The sequence below is a fragment of the Carassius carassius genome, chromosome 28 (genome assembly GCF_963082965.1).
Source record: "Carassius carassius chromosome 28, fCarCar2.1, whole genome shotgun sequence".
NCBI classification, from domain to species: Eukaryota; Metazoa; Chordata; class Actinopteri; order Cypriniformes; family Cyprinidae; genus Carassius; species Carassius carassius.
In genome coordinates this window covers 21814478-21837188 of record NC_081782.1, presented here as the reverse complement: position 1 = coordinate 21837188, position 22711 = coordinate 21814478, and the positions used below count along the sequence as shown (strand labels likewise).

General features: G+C 39.5%; 1 protein-coding gene across 1 annotated transcript in view; it reads left to right on the top strand.

Moving 5' to 3' along the window:
* Positions 1-22711, top strand: part of LOC132108197 (GRB2-associated-binding protein 2-like) — an 87935-nt gene that overhangs the window by 30525 nt on the left and 34699 nt on the right. The window contains exon 2 of the mRNA XM_059514815.1: positions 13657-13960. Within this exon, the coding sequence (XP_059370798.1) occupies positions 13657-13960 (304 nt within the window). The remainder of the gene's footprint in view (positions 1-13656; positions 13961-22711) is intronic.

Sequence of the window (22711 nt, the reverse complement as noted above, 5' to 3'; positions counted from 1 at the left end):
TTTTTCTTTTTCGTCTCTTCTTTGCTTCTGTTCACCTTTGTATTTGGCGTTCTGCTGGGTTCCACAGGAAGTTAGATAAACTAGAGGGGTCAAAGGTTATATGACGCCATAGACGGGCGACAAAACGGAAATAAAGAAACGTGCCGTGTCTTCTAATTAAACTTTAATTTTCTCAGAATTTGAAAGTTTGTGGAAACTGTTGGGATAATGTAAGTACACAACTAAAAAACAATATATAACATAGATATAGTGATTTCTGCTATTTTTAAAGCAGGACAATTACATATTGTGCCTTTTAATAAAGGAATAGTAAACAAGCAGCTTTTTACTTGACTAGATGTTAATTGATGGACTGGAGTGTTGTGGATTACTTGCGGACTATTGTGACGTTTTATCAGCTTCACTGCAGAGGATCCACTGCGGTGAGCAAGTTATGTAATGTTAAATATCTTGAATTCTTTTAAGAATTTGCAGTAAAACCGCCTAAAAAACACTTATTTTAAATACCATCACTGTCAAAAAATAACATGATCCATTATTGGTAACAGCAAACCTTAACTATAAAACTACTCATGTGTATGTCTTGCCATTCTGAGCTTTAGTGTTAAAGTGTTGATAAAGTATTGTTGCTCCCTCAGTCTCCACTCATTCAGCTGTGTGTACAGTCGTAGCCAAAGGTTTTGAGAATTATATAAATATTGGAAATTGGAAAAGCTGCTGCTTAAGTTTTTATAATAGCAATTTGCATATACTCCAGAATGTTATGAAGAGTGATCAGATGAATTGCATAGTCCTTCTTTGCCATGAAAATGAACTTAATCCCAAAAAAACCTTTCCACTGCATTTCATTACTGTCATTAAAGGACCTGCTGAGATCATTTCAGTAATCGTCTTGTTAACTCAGGTGAGAATGTTGACGAGAACAAGGCTGGAGATCATTATGTCAGGCTGATTGGGTTAAAATGGCAGACTTGACATGTTAAAAGGAGGGTGATGCTTGAAATCATTGTTCTTCCATTGTTAACCATGGTGACCTGCAAAGAAACGCGTGCAGCCATCATTGCGTTGCATAAAAATGGCTTCACAGGCAAGGATACTGTGGCTACTAAGATTGCACCTAAATCAACAATTTTTAGGATCATCAAGAACTTCAAGGAAAGAGGTTCAATTCTTGTAAAGAAGGCTTCAGGGCGTCCAAGAAAGTCCAGCAAGTGCCAGGATCGTCTCCTAAAGAGGATTCAGCTGCGGGATCGGAGTGCCACCAGTGCAGAGCTTGCTCAGGAATGGCAGCAGGCAGGTGTGAGCGCATCTGCACGCACAGTGAGGCCAAGACTTTTGGAAGATGGCCTGGTGTCAAGAAGGGCAGCAAAGAAGCCACTTCTCTCCAAAAAAAACATCAGGGACAGATTGATCTTCTGCAGAAAGTATAGTGAATGGACTGCTGAGGACTGTGGCAAAGTCATATTCTCCGATGAAGCCCCTTTCCGATTGTTTGGGGCATCTGGAAAAAGGCTTGTCCGGAGAAGAAAAGGTGAGTGTTACCATCAGTCCTGTGTCATGCCAACAGTAAAGCATCCTGACACCATTCATGTGTGGGGTTGCTTCTCATCCAAGGGAGTGGGCTCACTCACAATTCTGCCCAAAAACACAGCCATGAATAAAGAATGGTACCAAAACACCCTCCAACAGCAACTTCTTCCAACAATCCAACAACAGTTTGGTGAAGAACAATGCATTTTCCAGCATGATGGAGCACCGTGCCATAAGGCAAAAGTGATAACGAAGTGGCTCGGGGACCAGAATGTTGAAATTTTGGGTCCATGGCCTGGAAACTCCCCAGATCTTAATCCCATTGAGAACTTGTGGTCAATCCTCAAGAGGCGGGTGGACAAACAAAAACCCATTAATTCAAACTTCAAGAAGTGATTATGAAAGAATGGGTTGCTATCAGTCAGGATTTGGCCCAGAAGTTGATTGAGAGCATGCCCAGTCGAATTGCAGAGGTCCTGAAAAAGAAGGGCCAACACTGCAAATACTGACTCTTTGCATAAATGTCATGTAATTGTCGATAAAAGCCTTCGAAACATATGAAGTGCTTGTAATTATATTTCAGTACATCACAGAAACAACTGAAACAAAGATCTAAAAGCAGTTTAGCAGCAAACTTTTTGAAAACTAATATTTATGTAATTCTCAAAACTTTTGGCCACGACTGTAGACAGTGATAACTATAGTGTCATTTATCAGTGTGCAAGAAATACACATGGGGAACATGGAAAGACTTTTTTTTTTTGGCCAGAGGTTTGCTCTTGTCTGATGATTCAAAAATAGATATGCATCAAAACAGGTTGTTATTGGTGGAAATGATTTCACAGCGCTGCGGTCTTTGATCTCATGTTAAAATCTGTGGCTTTCTGCAGTCAGATATTTTAGTTTAATAACCAGGGCTGTTAATTTAAAATTGATTTAGATCATTTTAAATATATATAAAGCAATAATAAACTGTGGACTCCAATCTGTGGCTTATGATATCAAATATGAAAATAATATGGAAAACAAACAACATATTGACTTTTAAAGCCTTTTTGTTTGTGTTTGTTTTAGGTTTTGGATGATCTTTATTTAGATTATTATATAAGCATGTATGTCATTAATTCTAATTAATGTAACTAATTATGTTCATTTCAAGTTTAATTTTTTTTGTCTTTCCACAAATATGTTTTAAACTCCAATTAGTATTTTGTTTATTATTATTATTATTTATTTGATAAATAGCCATATAAGTTGGAAAATGTCAGATTTATGCAGTCATTATCGTCAAATAACCTCTGAACGTCGTCTCTTGTGTAGGTGATGAAAATGGCCATTTTTAACTTCATCATTACATTTCTGTTGCATTTGGTTAAAGAAGAAGAGTCCATTTACATTCAGAACAGGGAAATTGTGCATGTGCATCACATAAAATTGAATGGATTGTCAAACAGAAAATTAGCAGGCATGTATATCAGTGTAAAGTATAAGGTAAAAACTTACCTGAATCACATTAGAGCAGAAACGGGCTTCAGTTCTGAGATATTTACAACTATACTGCATCTAAATTTGGAGGCAATGTTAATTTCCTGTTTTGCTTGAACGGCAGGGCAGAAACCTGTCAGCACATTCTCACTTCTGAGTGATCTGATGGCGGTCATATTCAGGGGTACAGCAGTGTTATGATTGTTCATAAAGTGGTGTACCAACAAACTACTATCTCTGTAGTATACAATGTGTTTACTGTGGACAGTATGCAGATTTTCTGTTGGACGATTAAGCAAAATTCCTTGCTTTCCTAAACTTCTTCAGTGTTCACAACCCTTTTTGACACATGTTCACAACTGATTAGAATTTTCATAAGCAGTAAAATGGGACAAGAGGAAAGCATTTAATTAAAAGGAACCCATTAATACCAAATAAGAAATACAGCTGTTCAGAAGCTTTTGGTCACTAAAAGTAAACAATGAAATATGGTTCCTATATCTTACAATTTATGGTTTCCACAAAATATTAAGCAGTTTTCAACATTGATAGTTACAACAAATGTTTAAAAAGTTTCTTAAAATTCCCTTTTTTTTTTTTTTTTAGATTTTCAGTGGTGTTCGCAACCCATATTCTTGCACTCGCTGAGCTAAACACGAGGTCGTATGAAAACTATAATGCAATGACATTTAAAATATTTCCATTCATATTGCATTCTGTTTCATATTCTTTAAAAAAATACTAGTCAGTGTGCACTGTACAGTATACTAGTTAGTGTGCAGTAAGCAGTGTACTAGTGTCCCAGGCCGACTGGAGTGAGAGGTGTGATGTGAGGGGTAGGTCAACTGCAAGTTTGAGAAAACACAGGATGTGTAGTGGGATCCATTTTCCGCTTCCTGACGGACAGTAAGGCTGGATGCAGGACCGGGAAGAGCGGGGGTGTAGCGCTTAGTGGAAACGGTGTCCTTGGTTCCCTGGTTTGGTGGCGGAGGTGGTTCTGTGTGTGTGTGTGTGTGTGTGTGTGTGTGTGTGTGTGTGTGTGTGTCAGTGCTGATGGAAGAAAGAGAGCCTGTGGGATCCTGTGTGTCAGCAAGAGCCACAGAGAGAGAGAGAGAGAGAGTGAGAATGAGTAGGCGATATGGGGCGGAAGTAAATTTCTGGCATTGGGCCACAGAACCTATTTCCATCATAAGGCTGTTTCTCTATGTAGTTTTTCTGTCAGTGTGTAAATAACTCAAGTTGTACTATTTATTTCTTTATTTCTTTCTTTATTTATTCAATTAAATTTACAATGATTTTCCTTTGCGTGCAGTTAAAGCAGAACAGTCCATTTACATTCAAATCAGGGAAATTCCCAACTACCATGCCTGAAGCACCTGTGTGTTTGTACACAAGTGGGAATCCTTGTATTTGTATTTGTTGAGGTAGTGTAGTGTGCCTGTGTGTCTCATAAAATTTCATGGATCAAACAGTAGACTAGCAGGTGTGTGTGTGCCATTATTGCAGTTGCCATAATGGAGTTCATGCAGTGTGTGTGTGCGTGCGTGTGTCTGCATTTGTTTCCCCCTTAAAGCTCTATCTAAGCAGGAAACCTTGTGTGGGAGTAGCACCTGTCTTAAATAAGGCACTCACACACACACTTATACACACACTTATACACAAAATGGAACACACACCCACATAAACACACTTGGAACTCAATCTTGGTTTTGATCAGTGTTAACCAAGCACAAACTGAAGACTTATTTGTTCTTTTGAATAAGCATTTCATGTCGAGAGGCTTCATATTTTGTTGTTCAATATTTCTGTATTATTGGAATGAACAGTTAAAGAAGACAAGAACTTGACTATAATTAAAAATGAACATAATAAACCAAATAAGAAAAACAGATGTCTATAAGCATTTACTTTATGATTCAATCGATTTATTTTTTCCCCCTTCTAGGCAACTCCATGCTTCATGCCAATCCTATTGGTCTACATTGCCCATGATGTCATAGACAGGGTGCCCAGAAGTATAAAGGGCACCTGCTGAATACGTCACCAAGTTTTGTTGTCTTCAGGAGTCGTCTGTTTAAAGTGTGATTGAGAGACCAAGGAAAAGCACTGTGGAAAGTGTGTGCCCAAGGTTTCTGTCATTTGAGGACACACACGATCTATGCATCCTGTATCTTGGTCAGGTTCCGTGTTCAGTGCTCGAGGGCGCTGAACACACTCATTGTGAGTGTTATCCAATGAGAAGCTTCATTTGCATTTGTCCCTCTTCTCGAGAGATGAGTGACAAGCATTTGCGTCTCGCTGTTTGGGTCCCGCTGTTGCCGACACATGATGAAGACTCAGATTGCGGAATTCGTGGGTTCAAGATTCTCTTTTTGGGTTATCGGATCCTGTGGATAGCGCTTAAGTCAAGCAGCACCTTAGAGAATGTGTGCCTCCATGTTTGGATCCTAACTTTCGAGGGCATATTCTGCTTTCGCGTTTGTCTCGATGAAGAGTACATGCGTTCAGAGTTACGCGTTCAGATGTCTAGGCTGCACTCAGGCTTACTTTGCTCTGGAATATGGTGGTCTGAGGGCAGCTATTTTCTTGTCTGGCTTCTTAACTAGGTTGGGTTTCCCTTGGCACAAGTTCTCTCGGTTAAGCACTGAAGTCTGTCTAGGAATTGTATTGAATTGAATTGTCTTTGTCTAGGAGCTGTGTTCCAGCTCGGAGACTGCTCCCCTTTTTAGGGTTTTTAAATAGTGGTCTTCATGAGCCTGGACAGGTCTGTCTTGCATGGACTGTTTTAACTAGATTGCCCACTTCCATGGTCTGGGCTGTCTTCAACCTTATCTAAGTGAACTGCTATTCGAGGATAGCTGTGTCCAGCAAGTCTAGTCAGGTTGAGCTTTTTTGTCATTCTGCTACATGTGTGTACATAGAGTGAAATGAAATGTCATGCCTCACAGGACCACAGTGCTACATAAATACAGACATTCTACAATGAAGTAAAACAGTATAAACCTATACACAAACTAACCTACTGACAGATTTTGACTATAAATATACTATATATAAATGTTAACCTATACATAAAATAAAAAATACAAACTTTATGAATGCTTCACATAAATATTGTATGTTGTGATGTAAATGTGTTGTTTCAGAGGGGGCGAGGGGATTTGAGTTCAGGGCTCTCACAGCCTGGAGGAAAAAGCTGTTTAGCAGTCCGGCGGAGCAGGCTTTGATGCTCCGGTACAATCTTCCTTATGGTAGGAGCTGGAAGAGACTGTAGGAGGGGATGGGTGGGGTCCTTCGTGATACTGTTGGATTTGCTGGAGCATTGTGTAAGGAAAATTTCCAGGATAGAGGTGAGAGGGGCACTGATAATCCTTGCAGTGGTGTTCACTGTCCGCTGGAGGGTCTTGCGATCTGCTGCACTACAGTTCCCGTAACAGACTGTGATGCAGCTGGTCAGCACACTCTCTATTGTGCCCCTGAATGTGGTGAGGATAGGTGGAAGGAGAAAGTGTAAGCTCTGTTGTGCCTTCTTGGAGAGTGACATGGTGTTAGTGGTCCAGGTGAGATACTCTGTGATGTGCAACACCAGAAATTTAGTGCTGTTGACTCTCTCCACAGTCGCGCTGTCAATGGTCAGTGGGGGGTGGTCAACTGAGTTTTTTCCTGAAGTCCATCACAACCCCTTTGTCTTACTCACATTGAGGGACAGGTTGTTAGTGCCACACCATTCAGCCAGCTGTGCCTCTTACTCTCTGTAGTGTGTTTCATTGCTGTTGCTCATGAGACCTACCACAGTTGTATCATTCGCGAACATTATGATGTGGATGGAGCTGAAGAACAGTGGGCTGAGCACACAGCATTGAGGAGCACCTGTGCTCAGTGTGGTAGTGCTCGAGGTGTTATGGCAAACACGGACTGACTGAGGATTTCCAGTTAGAAAGTCCAGGATCCAATTACAGAGGGAGGTATTTAGGGCCATCAAGTATAGTTTATTAATGAGCTGTTGTGAGATTATTGTTTTGAATACTGAGCTGAAGTCGATGAACAGCATTCTAACATAGGATTCTTTATTCTCTAGGTGGGTAAGAGCCAGGTAGAGGGTGGAGGAAATTCTATCGTCTTTAGAGTGGTTTGGACGGTATGCAAACTGGAGCAGATTGAGTTTGTTGTGGAGGCTGGTTTTGATGTTGTGCATGACTAACCTCTCAAAGCACTTCATCATGATTGGAGTCAGTGCTATGGGACGGTAGTCGTTTAGACTGGACACAGGTGATTTCTTTGGTACCGGTATAATTGTTGTGGATTTGAGACATGTGGGGACTGGCTCAGCGAGGTGTTGAAGATATCTGTAAGGACATCTGTCAGCTGTGCAGCACAGTCTTTCAGTACATGGCCAGGTATGTTGTCGGGACCCGCAGCCTTGCGTTGGTTAATCCTAGATAGGGTCTTCCTTATATCAGCTGGAGACAGACTGCCTAGTCGTTGGGAGGTTTGGGCAGTTTTTGTGCAGGTGTGTCATTCTCCATGTCATACCGTGAATAAAAGTAGTTGAGTGCATCCGGGAGGGATGTGTCGTCATCACAGGCCTGTGGCAGGGGCTTGTAGTCAGTGATGGTCTGAATGGATTGCCACAGGCTCCGTGTGTCTCTGCTGTGAGCATATGACCATTTTGCATTTTTGATGTCACAGGACAGACTGGATCTTGCTGTTTTGAGGGCTGCTTTGTCTCCTGATCTTAATGCTTCATCTCTGGTCTTTAGCAGCCCACGAACCTCTGGTGTCATCCACGGCTTCTGGTTTCCACGTGTGGTGGTCGTTTTCCACCACCACACTGTCACATCATCATTGCACTTTTTGATATACTGTAAACAGTCACTGTTTCAGTGTACTCCTGCAGGTCTGTGTGGTTGTTGTAGGTGGCTGCCTCTTTAAACACTAAAAGCAGTCCTGTAGTGTTGAGGTAGCATCATCTGGCCAAATTGTGATAAGTTTTTAAACCGGTTTAGCGAGTTTCAGAAGTGGTCTGTATGCTGGAATTAGCATAACAGAGATGTGGGAGCGGGGTACAGCCTCGCATGCGTTCTTTTCTGTTGTGTAGACAAAGTCCAGTGTGTTTTTTCTCCTTGTTGCAAAGTTCACACGTTGGTAGAACTTTGGCGTAATGGTCTTTAAGTTTGTGTGGACGAAGTCACTTACTATTATGAAAAAGCGGTCAGTGTTATTTGTTTGTTGTTCACTGATGGCGCTGTACCACTCGCGAAGCACGTCCTTGGGGTTTGCACATGGGGGGATGCAGACTGTGACAATAACAATGGTTGTGAACTCCCGCAGCAGATAGAACTGTCGACAATTCACAAACATAAACTCCACCAGGGATGAGCAATGTTTTGTCACTAGCACAGCATTGTTACACCACTCATTGTTGACCTATACACACAAGCCACCCCCGTGAGCCTTACCAGACATTGCTGTATCTCTGTCCGCTCGGTAGTAGGCAAGTCCATGCAGATGAATAGCGGAGTTTAGGATATTTTCATTTAGCCATGTTTCAGTGAAAACAAACACACAACAATCCCTTGTCTTATGCTGTGTAGACTGAGTTGAATTAAGTCCAAAGACCAAAGAGCGAACGTTTGAGAGCATGAGTGATGGAATCGCTGGTCTAGTGGGGTTAGCCCTTAGCCTAGCTTGTGTGTCTCCATGCTTGCTGTGTTTCTGCCCCCTCTCGTCCGACCACACCGCCAACATCATCCTTTATGATGAATGTTTGTGTGATGTTTGATGTATATACGATGATGTATGATGTTTATGTGTTAGCTCTTTAGCGAATCATTTACTGATAACATTGATTGGGGACCTCCTAGGTATAGCCTTCTGAGGGAGGTTATATTTCAGCCATTGATATGGCAGGACAGGCTTACTTGAATACAGCTATCTGAGGCTAGCTGTGATCTTCTGCAGTTGCGGTTAGCCATCTCTGGAGTGGTCCCCTTTCCTATAGCCAAGGTATCTGAGGATAGCTATGTACTTGCTCAGTGATTGCCCCCTGCTTAGGGCTCAAATAGACAGCGCTGTCTCCCCTCTTTGGGTTGTAAGTAGACAGCCCATTCTTTCTGGTCTAGGTAGTTTTAGTCAGTCCCCCTTCTGGTAGCCCTTCCTAAGTACAAAGCTATCTGAGGATATCTTTGTGCTAGCTCTTTAAGTAGTGGTCTCCTTGAGCCTTTGCCTAGACAGCGCTATCTCCCCTGCTAGGGTTGTAAATAGATAGCCCACTCTCTGTGGTCTGGGCAGCTCCGCAGGAAGGCTATCTAGATTGTTATTCTGGTCTACAAGTCTTCATAAGAGCTTTGGGACATCTGACGATAGATGTGTTCTAGCTCAGCCGCTATTCTCATCACCTGATATTTAAGTGGTGATCTCTTGAGCTCCTCTAAAAGCTTTCTAGTTTAGCCTCTACAGTGGTCTTGTGTATTATTGCTCACATAGCGTAGCTAGCTGTACTCTTAACTTGGGTATGGTATTCTCCTTGATTGAATCAGCTCTCTTCATTTCTGCCAGGTTATTTGAGCAGCCTGTGATGTCAGTGGCCTGGCCCCTTTCTGAGGAAAGGTTTAGCATATGTCGGTTGCATTCTTGGTTCTCTCCCACCAGGTGAACAGGCATGCGCCTCGGCACGGCATGGTTGGATTTCTTTCCCCAATGTGGTCCCTAGGGGATGCAGCATGGAGTTCACTAGAAGTGGAACGTCTTGGGTGATGCATGTAGCCATGGTTCCCTGAGAGGGAATGAGACACTGTGCCAACTAGCCATGCCTTCAGCCTGCTTGTTTACATCTCCTTCAGACAACTAAGTTGGTGACGTGTTCAGCAGGTGCCCTTCTATACTTGCGGGCACCGCACCTATGACATCATTGGCCATGTGGACCAATAGGATTGCCGTTGTTTAACATGTGCTTCAGACACCGGTCATACTGGCGACATTCCCTATTATATATATATATATATATATATATATATATATATATATATATATATATATATATATATATGTAATGAGTTTTTTTAAATAAAGAAATTAACACTATTTAGCAAGGATGCATTATTTCAATCAAATGTGACAGAAAAGACATTAATAATAATGCAAAAGATTTTGGGGTTTTGTTCTTTAGAATTTTCTATTCATCAAAGAATCCTGAAAAAAATCAAATCATAATACTGAAGGATATATATAGATTTGTGAAGATATATATATAGACAGAGATTTCTGAAGAAAACTGTGACAGTGAAAAATTAAGCTTTGCCATGACAGGAATAAATGAAATGGTAAAATATATTAAAATAGAAAACCTATATTTATAGTGGTTATAATACAGGTGCTTCTCAATAAATTAGAATGTCGTGAACTCAAATGGTGAAACTCGGGTATTAAATAAATTCAATGCACACAGACTGAAGAAGTTTAAGTCTTTTTGTATTATGATGATGATTTGGCTCACATTTAACACAAACCCACCAATTCACTATCTCAACAAATTAGAATATGATGACATGCCAATCAGCTAATCAACTCAAAACACCTGCAAAGGTTTCCTGAGCCTTCAAAATGGTCTCTCAGTTTGGTTCACTAGGCTACACAATCATGACTGCTGATCTGAAAGTTGTCCAGAAGACAATCATTGACACATTTCACAAGGTGCCACAAACATTCATTGCCAAAGAAGCTGGCTGTTCACAGAGTGCTGTATCCAAGCATGTTGAGTTGAGTGGAAGGAAAAAGTGTGGGAAAAAAATTCAAGAATTTGAGTGAACTTTATAAGGAATGGACTGAGGCTGGAGTCAAGGCATCAAAAGCCACCACACACAGACGTGTCAAGGAATTTGGCTACAGTTACCGTATCCCTCTTGTTAAGCCACCCCTGAGGCGTCTTACCTCAGCTAAGGAGAAGAAGAACTGGACTGTTGCCCAGTGGTCCAAAGTCCTCTTTTGAGATGAGAGCAAGTATTGTATTTCATTTGGAAACGAAGGTCCTAGAGTCTGGAGGAAGGGTGGAGAAGCTCATAGCCCAAATTACTTGAAGTCCAGTGTTAAATTTCCACAGTCTGTGATGATTTGGGGTGCAATTTCATCTGCTGGTGTTGGTCCATTTGAGTTTTATGAAAACCAAAGTCAATGCACCCGTTTACCAAGAAATTTTGGAGCACTTCAAGCTTCCTTCTTCTGACCAGCATTTGTAGATGCTGATTTCATTTTCCAGCAGGATTTGGCACCTGCCCACACTGCCAAAACCCCAAAAGTTGGTTAAATGACCATGGTGTTGGTGTGCTTGACTGGCCAGCAAACTCACCAGACCTTAACCCCATAGAGAATCTATGGGGTATTGTCAAGAGGAAAATGAGAAACAAGAGACCAAAAAAATGCAGATAAGCTGAAGGCTACTGTCAAAGAAACCTGGGCTTCCATACCACCTCAGCAGTGCCACAAACTGATCACCTCCATGCCACGCCAAATTTAGGCATTTATTAAAGCAAAAGGAGCCCCTACCAAGTATTGAGTACATGTACAGTAAATTAACATACTTTACAGAAGGCCAAAAATGCACTAAATTTAAATGGTTTATGAAGTATTCTAATTTGTTGAGATTGTGATTTGGTGGGTTTTTGTTAAATGTGAGCCTAAATCAACACAATGAAAAGAGCCAAAGACTTAAACTACTTCAGTCTGTGTGCAATGAATTTATTTAATACACAAATTTCACAATTTGAGTTGAATTACTGAAATAAATGAACTTTTTCACAACATTCTAAGTCATTGAAAAGCACCTGTATTTCACATTATTAGGGGCCAAGCACCGAAGGTGCTTGGGCACCTATTGTATCCCTTAGGATTCTTATTATTATTCTGCCTCTTCTTCCGCCGCAAGTCTATGGCAGCCCATAGAACCGCTTGCGGGAAAGTTGTGCAATTTGGCACACTGATAGAGGACAATATCAACATTAACCACAGCACGTTTAGAGAGTCTGACTCCAACTCTCTAGCGCCACCACTAGTCCAAAGATTAAATGTTTCTATGCTAATAACTTTTGACAGCCACAAAAGTACAATTATTTTTTTTCCTTTGAATCCTTGGCTTATGCCAAGTCGAATGAACACCAAAATTCAAAAATCGCAAGGTTGAGTTTTTTTGCTATATTTTATTGCTCGTAAAACCTACTTTTTCGAACTCGTCCTAGACGGTTAGTCCGATTGCCACGAAAATGGGCTCAGATCGTCTTCAGACCATGCTGGCAAAAAGTTATGGAATTCAAGTTGATTCGTCCAACCGTTCCCGAATGACAGGTGAACAAATTTGTCAAAGCATGCAAAAATACACGTGAGGCTATATCTCTGCAACGGTTTGGCATATTGAGACCAAACTTGGTGTGTGTTATAACAGGCATGAACTGAGACTACCTGGAGTGTTTCGACGCACAAAACCTTGTGGTCAAGAGTTATAATGAAATATCTCAAAAATGCTAAAAACTTTTGAATAAATTAGACTATTGAAATGAAAATGGTCTCCATATATTATGTGGGTTATGCCGAGAGTATCGATACCAATTATGCGAAAATTGTCCATACTTCCTGTCCGCCATTTTGATTGTTGAAAAAAAAATTTTTTTAACTCCTCCTAGAACGTTAGTCTGATTTTCACCAAATTTGACATTGATCATCTTCAGACCATGCTGGCAAAAAGTTATGAATTTTGTGTCGATATACGAAACTGTTCTCATTTAGCGCATCAACGAATTTGCTGGAAGGGTGCCAAAATGCATTTGAGGCTGTATCTCTGCAAAGCTTTGACATATTTGCACCAAACTTTGTATGTGTCATCGTCACCTCACACTGACCATGCCACATAAATTTGGTAACAGCGCCACCTATTGGTCAAGAGTAATAAACCATTCATTAACTGTTAATAATTAGACTTATTAAAATCCTAATAACTTTTTATTGCATTAGCCTATTGCAATGAAACTGATCTCAAAATATTCCCTGGCTTATGCCGATAACATAGATACCTAATATGCCAGAGTAAGCTGAACTTCCTGTCCGCCATTTTGATTTATATTGAAAACCTATTTTTTCGAACTCCTCATCAACCGTAGGTCCGATTTTCACCAAAATGTCAGATGATCTTTAGACTGTGCTGAAAATTTTTTTAATGTTAATGTCATCTCACACAGAACACACCGAAATGATTTGATTACAGCGCCACCTGTTGGTCAAAAGAGAGAGGCCATTTAATCTTATTACTAGTGGTTGTATCTATGATTTTTCAGCCATTTCAAATACAATCATCCTAAAATTGGTTTAATTGCTCATTGTTGCATTTGGTGTGGTCCTCCATGCCATGCTTAGCTCCTAAATTTGCCGCTGGAGTGCTTGGCCCCGTAATTGCTGCTTGCAGCTATATATATATATATATATATATATATATATATATATTTTTTTTTTTTTACTTTATTTCTGTTTTAACTCTATCTATCTATCTATCTATCTATCTATCTATCTAATCTGTCTGTCTGTCTGTCTATCTTGTTAGTTAAAATATATATCAGACTTTAATAAATCCTTTCATCTTTGTTATTGTTATGTCTGTAGGCTTGGAAGAAGCGCTGGTTTATCCTGCGTAGTGGGCGCATGAGTGGAGACCCGGATGTTCTTGAGTACTACAAGAGTGACCATGCCAAAAAGCCCATTCGCATCATCGACCTGCATTGCTGCGAGCAGGTGGACGCTGGCCTCACCTTCAAACGCAAAGAGTTCCAGGACAGCTTTGTGTTCGACATCAAGACGGCCGAGAGAACCTTCTACCTGGTGGCAGAAACGGAGGAGGAGATGAACCGCTGGGTCCGCTCCATCTGCCAGCTCTGTGGATTCAACCAGTCAGAGGACAACCATCACGGTAGGAGAACTGTCACTATGTTTGTGTTCACAATCAACATTTTGGGGCAGATTCTGTTGAATTTACCTTCAGCTATAGGCAATGTTAATGCAGTAACCAAATTCAATATATTTACTGTATGCCATTATCCATGGTTTTACAGTAACAGTGCTCTCATCTGGAGCAGTGTGCTATTTTTTTCTCTGAGCTGATGATACGACAGATAGAAAACAATCACAAGGAACCTGATGCCATATCTTATTGCTTTCCTTTTTTTCCCCCTCTTTGATTTGAGAAAGTTGGGCTGGACCAGCCTTGCCAAATGGATGCAGTGTCTGAAAGGTTTATTGATTTTTTTTCCCCTTTGCTTTGTTAAAGAAAGGGAGGGAACATTGCCCATCATTGCAGGCATAGTGTTTGTGTTTATTCTAGAGACAGTTAAATGCTGGTCATTTTTGACATGAAGAGGACTTGTCATTGTGGGATCTTAAAAAAGTGAATTTTTTTTTACTGTAAAATAAGAGTCTGAACTCTAAATAAGATGAAAAAAAAATCTATATATTAATATACAGTATGTTATATAATAATTTTCTAATTAACAGAATTATAATATTCATAAATAATTATAATGTTAATATAAAAAAATTATATATAAAAAATTATATATTAAAATATAATATTTAAAGTAGTCTAAAAAGTTTTCAAAACAATCACACACACACACACACACACACACACGCGTGCGCACAATTTCTGTGCACAAAGAATGGTTTGCCTAAAAGTGAAAATTTTATTATCATTTAATCACAGGGTTTGATGTCAGTGATGACAACCTCTTTCTCAACCAGTTATAACATGATGATGATGATGATGATGATGTTTTAATTTCTGAGTGAACACTTCTTTAATTAGGTTTATAAAGTCTTTTGTATTTCTGATGAAAAGCTGAACGTGGGATTCAATACTTTGTTCACAAATCTGGATGTTTCAGCATGAAAAATGCATACTGAAATTTACAGTGAAGCCTTTGCTTTTTTCAAAGTATCTGGCTTAATATTGATATATTTACTGGGAGTGTGAAAATTGGGGCTAAAAGCAAAGCAAGAGCCTAAAAATTCATGAACAACATTATTGAAGTTTATTGGTATAAAGGTGTGGCAACTTTAATGTACACAGTCATCACTCAAATTATCTATCATCTTTATTATCTAGAGCAGTACCAGACTGTTCTCTCTGCATTGTGTCTTTTATAAAATTAATTTCACACAGATTTGTGTTATCTATTGTATTATTGATGGTTGATACATGGTCTTTAGTGGGTCCTACAGCGTCCTACAGTAGATGTCATTGTATTATTTGCTCCATGTTCTCTTGCGAAAGGCTCAGTTTCCACCCACTGAGGTGTGTACATTTTCACTCGATGAGCAATAGAAATCGAAGGTCTTGGTAATGAGAAAGTCATGCACAGTTTTTGGCAGTCACCAACCAAAGCATGAGATCCTCATCTGACCTTTTTCAACAGGCCAGCCAGTAGTGCTTGACTTCTGGGTCACACAACTCATACAAATACACCCTCAGCCTGCCTACTCATCTTCTGTGAAATGGGTGAATTTTCCAGTTTTCCTGCCAAGGACATTTTATTTTCTATTTTTTATTTTATTTTTTATTATTATTATTATTATTATTATTATTATTATGATGAGAACAAAACTTGAACTAAATGTGCTAAAGACAAATTTTATTTTTCATTTATTATTATTTTATTTAAAATAAACTTAATTCTAACCAAAGAGAGAATAAATAGAAAATAGTAGCTATTGTTTCGGTTTTATAATCTTTTTTATACAATTATCTAATGAAATGAATACTATTAGAATAATTAAATTAATAACAAATAATTAATTAATACATTTTCTAAAAATCTATTTATTTAGCATTTTGACTGCACTGAAAACTATATAAATAAAGATGACTATTTTTTTATTTGATTTTAAATGGAGTAAAAAAAAATAATTGCGAAAAAATACAAAAGTAGCTTTTTTTTGTCCATTTTTATAATTGTTGTAATTAGGGCTGCACGATAAATCGCATGCGATATTTAATGTGCATCTTGTCAGTAAAGCCGGTTCTGTAATCAGTGGTAAATCTTTACACGTGTGTGATTTCACATGGAGCAGCATTAACTACACAGAGCCGTTGTTCACTGACAAGCTGTGCCAAACCACGATAATATTTTGTGCATGTTTTGTGCAGTCAGTGAACAACAAATCATGCATGTGTAGAGATTTACCGCTGATGGCTTTACTGAAAAGATGCACATTAAATATCGCATGCGATTTATCGTACAGCCCTATTAGTAATGAAATTATATAATTAAATGAATACTATTAAAATAAAAATACTATAAAATGTAATTACAAATGTTACTGGATTGTGTTGATTTGTTTAGAGATATGTCTGCATTAACACATTGCTATATCATATATATATCATATTATCATATATACAAAGGCCACAAATATCACCAGTGTTTTAGAATGACCCTTGTCATAAAATAACCACCAAAACCTACATTTTTGCAAATACCCACATTTTTGCTCATAGATCCAGATGTAAAGACCCCAGCTGCCCCATGATCTTCTGTGTTCTCTCTCACATGCACACACTGTCCAATGATGTGCTTCCATCCATTTAACTCCACTGGCAAAACAGTAATGGCTGATTTGAAACAGAACCATTTTTTATGAGATGCAACCAGAGAATAAAACACACACCGTAACTGCAATGTAGATCAGAGCGGCTCTCCTCCCCTCCCCAGATAAATACTGCTCTCGACCTCTCTTTTCCCCAAGCAAGTATTAAGTTGTCAGCTGCGCTGTGAGCATAAAAATGGAAGAGACCAGTTTGCCTCAGAGGAAGTTAGCATTGAAAGTCATTCGGCAGTGCATCGAGTCTGTTTGCTGGAGCTTTGGGGACATGAATTGCACATGTGATGGTTCAAGGGAATCAAACAAAAGTGTGTCAGGTGCAAATAGACGGAGACTGATTCTGTAATTCTGTGTGGTTGAGTGCTGATATGTGTATTAAGCGTAGCTAATTTTATGTCACATGACTGAAATGTCACTCAACAGTCATGACAGATGAAATACAATGGGTATCAAATGAAAATGTGGCCTTCAATAGTGAAATTATTGAGGTCAACATACCTTACAATACTTTTCTGCATATAATTTTTGAAAAGAAATTTATACTTTTATTAGGCAAAGCATTAAATTGATCAAAAGTGATAGTAGACACATTAATAATATTACAAAAAAAACCTATTTTGAATATATTATGTTTTTTTAAACTTTTGTTCATCATTGTTTAACGTTGATAATAATAATAAATGTTTCTATGTTTCAGTATATTATAACGATTTCTGAAGAATCATGTGACAAAAGACTGGAGTAAAGATGCTGAATATTAAACTGTCATCACGGGAAAAATGTAATACTTAATTACTAAAAATAATACATTATCATTTTAAAGTATATTGAAATAGAAAACTAAATGTAGTAAAATATAACTGTTTTTCCTGTATTTTAGATAGTGCTGTCAAACGATTGATCGTGATTAATCGCAACCAAAATAAAAGTTTTTGTTTACATAATATGTTTGTGTACTGTGTATATTTATTATGTATATATCAATACACACACATGCATGTATATATTTGAGAAAAATGTATGTTATGTTTATTTAAAATATTATATATAATTTCACTTATATTAATATAAATATATACATGGAGATACATGGAAATATTTTCAAAATATATACTGTGTGTGTGTGTGTCTGTGTGTGTATAGGCCTACATAATAAATATGCACAGTGTACACACATATACTATGTAAACAAAAACTTTTATTTTGGATGCGATTAATCGGAATTAATTGGTTGACAGCAATATTTTTTGGTCAAATGCATGCAGATTTGGTGAGATTAGTTTCAAAAATATGAATAACTTTTTTTTTAACAAAATGAAACAAGCTAAAGCAAAAGGAAATACAGTAGATTGATTTACATTAGTCCATTGTCTGGTTCACACAATCCACTGATTCGTTTTGCACATAGGATAGAGTATTAAACATAGTTAGAAATTACATGCAAAGAATGTACACATAGAAGCTCATATGTTTAGCTGAGTTCCTCACTTCCTCTGTACACAGTTCATATAGTAAATCTATCTACTGTACATATTCACACTATGAAAGTTACATTTTTTTCAATGTCCTCACCCCTCTGTGCTCAGTGCTAATCCAGCAGATTGATTGGTGTCAGTGAAGTGTCTAGCCACTGGAGAACAGACGTCTGCTCTCCTCATGTCACTCCAATGCTGTCTGATACAGACTTCTAGCTGTATGTTGGTGTTCCATACACAGAGTGCTGCACTAATGATGTATTTTTGTAGGCCAAAACCCAGAAACGAGCAAACTATTCTACTTCAAATTCTTACTTAAGGAAAAATGTTTTTAAATAAAGAATGAAAGCATTATCAGAAGCTTAAAGATGAAAACGTTGAAGTCATTCATCTTTTGTTTACAGTCTACATTTAGCTTTTTTACATTTATCTGACGATTATGTTTAGGTTTTTCAATTCATAAAAGTTGTCCATTTGTGAAGATTATTGTTATGATCAAAACGTGTAAGAATCAAGATTTTGATGGTCACAGAGCTTATTTTAGCAAAAAGCAAAATGAAAAATCTGTTTGGTTCTGTGTTGAGGGAACAAATGCTAAATAGGCCTACAAAAATATGTTATCACTGTAGCACTCTATTGGAGGCCGCAAAGACATGAATAAATAACATTCACTAATGAGCAGGTAATGGACTCCTTGATGTCCTACATCCCAGCGTTACTCTGAAATGAATCCAACTTGAAGGCATTTTTTACTTTTACATGGGAAAAAAATCATTTGAGGGGTCCAGCGTGCTGTTTTTTCTCTTTGATAAAGTGTCCCAGCTGATTTCTGAGGCTGTGGACTTTGTAGTAGCTAAACAGGAGATCTTTGAACATGTTCTTACCAATCTCTTCCACGCTGAGAATACGCCAATGTTTGTTGAACTATGAATAGTGTAGGTGGTGCAACAGACATTGGAGGATTTTTGTAGCTCTTTTTAAGGCTGGCTTCATTGATTCAACCTTTGATTCTACTAGTGAAGAAAAAATTCAATTCAAGTTTATTTGTATATCGCTTTTTACAATACAAATAGTTGCAAAGAAACTTTACAGAATATTAAGTTTCTACAATTTTAAGCAGACGCTTATCAGTTTGTGACCGTCAGTTTATGTACATGGGGCAGAAATGTATGGAAAAATCAATTAAAGACTTAATCAGACGATGAACACTATTAAAAGCAATTATTATATGATCAAATATACATCACAGATATGCTATATATAGATATATGCAGTATGTGTGTCACAGATATACATCATGTTTTGTAACTTGCATAATTATTTGATTCATACATGGCCTAATTGCTTGAGAGGTGCTTCCCCCACCAATTCAGAAGCATGGTTTGCAAATTTGTGAATATAGTCCAAGCTAAATGGTATGACACACAGTAGGTATTTTAGAAAAAAAAAGTTGAAAAATATAGAGGATAATTAGGGAGAATCAATAATTTATTAATAATTTACTGCTATTGTGTGAATAAAATGTAACCAAAAATGTAATCTGATTATGAGCATTTTAAATTGTAATATACTTAATAAGTACTTAATTTTTGGAATCTGATTATGGAATCAGTTACTACCCAGCACTGAGCCCAGATGTATATCACTTCATCTGTTCATAGGAACATTTTTTATAAAAAATAATCCATCTCTGTGAGTCCATACTGTATATAATGGAAGTGTAAAAATATTGATTGCGCAAATGCATACGATCCCAGTGGATGAGTCACTTTCTTATGAAGAAAACCAGTAAATGTAAGAAAACGTCTCAGGTTACGAATGTAACCATGGTTCCCTGAGTAGGGAACGAGACACTACGTCCTCTAGGGGGCGCTATGGGGAACACCTCGTCATGACCCGTGTCTGAAGCATACATTGAAAAAACACCAACTTGTTGGCCGGCTACAGCCTCTGACGTCACTACCGGTGCGACTATAAACAGGCATTGGGAGAACACGTCACTCACTTCTTCATCTGAAGCTTGCGTGCAAAGCATGGCTAGAGGACGCAGTGTCTTGTTCCCTACTCAGGGAACCATGGTTACATTTGTAACCTGAGATGTTCCCTTTCAAGGGGACTTCGAACTTCGTATACACACGCCGCCATGCTGAGAGGAGTGCAGGCCAGAATCATGGCGAGCACTAAGTACCAACTCTACCATTTCCACGGGAGTTGCCCCTGGGACGTTTAGACGGCTATCTGTGACAGTACCCCTTACGGCCAAAGGCCTAAGCTACATACCCAACTTAATTGTTAGGGCCTCGGCCCGGGGTAGAGCTTAAGGCTTGGAATCAGGAAAGATTCCTTTAAAGGGATACGGCTAAGAACCTAGCATTTTATACCAAGTCTTGCCTGTCACACAGGGGCTACCACTAGCTTACGCATAAGCTTGCTGAAAGAGCTGTCTCAACAGTTCTCTATTAGCAACACCCTGTTTAGATAGGTATCCGAGGATACATAGATAGAGTACATAGGTGGTGATACCCAAGATGAACGGGGCTTTTACCAACTCAAGAAAGGGCACGAAGCAACAGTGCGAAGCCCTCACCATATATGATTTTAGAAAGAACGCAGAATACTAGCGTGCGAACTTACCACAGTGTGGATTTCAGAAAGTGTGCAAAAACTTCACGTGCATACTTACCATAACATGGATTTTCAAATACTGTTCTAAGGAGGGGCTCTCGTGGCACTCTGATAGAGCAGCTCATAGAAGGAATGGTACATCTCAAAACAGTATGTTTGAGTCATCAACTTGATATATGGAAAAAATACTGGAGAGCTCTTGGGGAAAAAACTGAGAACTCCGAGATCAGAGTAGCGCGCTCATAGGCGAACCTTTTTGGAAAAAGGGGAGCACTGCTAAACTTCCACTAGAATCACCAAAATAGCCCCTCATGTTAAGGGAAGCGATGCTTGAAGTGTATAAATAAATGCACACTGGCTGAATGGAGCCCAAGGAACCAAGGTCTAATCATCTCAAGAAAGGGAACGAGGTGGAGCGCATAACCCTTACCGTACAGGATGTCAGAAAGTGCGCAGAGACTTGCGTGCACACTTACCACTTACGTGGATTTTAGAAAGTGTGCAAAGTTTTGAGAAAGTACACAAAGCTTAGCGTGTGTACCTAAAGGTTCCCAAGCATCGCAGAGGCGCTGAATCGCACCGGAGAGGCAAGCTCAAATTTTACAAACCTCGGTTGAGGGGAGCATCACCTGAGGCAGCATATACAAGAAGACTTCTGTAACTGCCACCTCCACTTCCCGCTAGATGCGACAGCACCACTAAGTGGCCAGGAGACCCCTCAGGGTGACCTGGCCGGACATCCATGAAATTCCCTGCAGTGCTGTGCCAGGCCTGATGATCAAGAAGGCTCCCGCAGAAACCTGTGATCTCAGCCGCCTAATACCGGAACATGATGCCGGATGGCTGGTGCTGGTGAGTGTTTAGTAAACACTGTAACTGAGCACTGCAAAGGAAACAGAGAGAGTGTTACATACTCACCCACTCTCCTGCGCTGGAGCCCCGCTCAAGCGGCGCCTCCTTTTATTCCGGACCATCAGTAAGGTGGTTGCTATGAACATAGAACCAGCCAAAACATTATAGGTCCAGCATAGGAGACTGTTATGCGAGAGGTTTCCAACTAACCTTAATCAGGTGGAGAGCAGGTGGTTACAGGGGAATTAGGAAGGAGAAGATAAAAACAGAAGTTAAAAATCCCTAAAGGGAATGAGTAGATTCCTCTGTATCACTCTGATTCGGACGAGAACGCTGCCTCGTCTGGATCACATCCCTTATGTTCTGCTTACCTCCTCATGACCCACGTTTCCTCTTACCTCTGCCCACAGGTGGGGGAGGAGCGCGAGTCGCGATACAAGCCTTCTGTGCCCGTCTTTGATCCTCAGATCGAGACAGGCCAGGACCCCTATGTTGTTCGGGCTCGGACCTGGACCTTCGTGGAACGAAGGATCTGAAAGCAGCAGAGCGCGCCTTTGTCTCCCTGAACTTCTCGATTACCGTCTCAACGAAAATAGAAAAAGTTCAGAAGGCGAAACCTGAGTATCAAGAAGAAAGCCTTTTCTTTCTTCCCGATGTCTGCCAGGTTCATCCACAGACATCTCTCCACTGCCACCATGGCCGCCATAGTCCTGTCCATGGCTGAGGTGGCCTGCTTGGTAGCATGGAGAGAGGTCTGTGGTGCGGCGAAGCTCGGCTACGTGTGTTCAGGAGAAAGGCCTTCGCCTATATCCAGGTCTCTTAGCAGATCAGCTTGATATAATTAAAGCACCACCATCGTGTGTAACAATGCCACAGACTGACCTGCAAAGATTTACTCTTATGCCGAAATTGATGGATGCAAGAAGAAAACGGCCTCTTTCATTTCTTTTTGATATCTGTATGGAGATCATATAACATCATCTTCCCGAGGCTCTCTCTCGTCCGCCGCCATTACGAGAATAAAAGGGAAAGTCCCTCTTTAAACCATTCAGACAGATCCACCTGTATTCTCATGAGCTCATTCTCCTCCATGCCTCAGCAGTGGCAGGTCC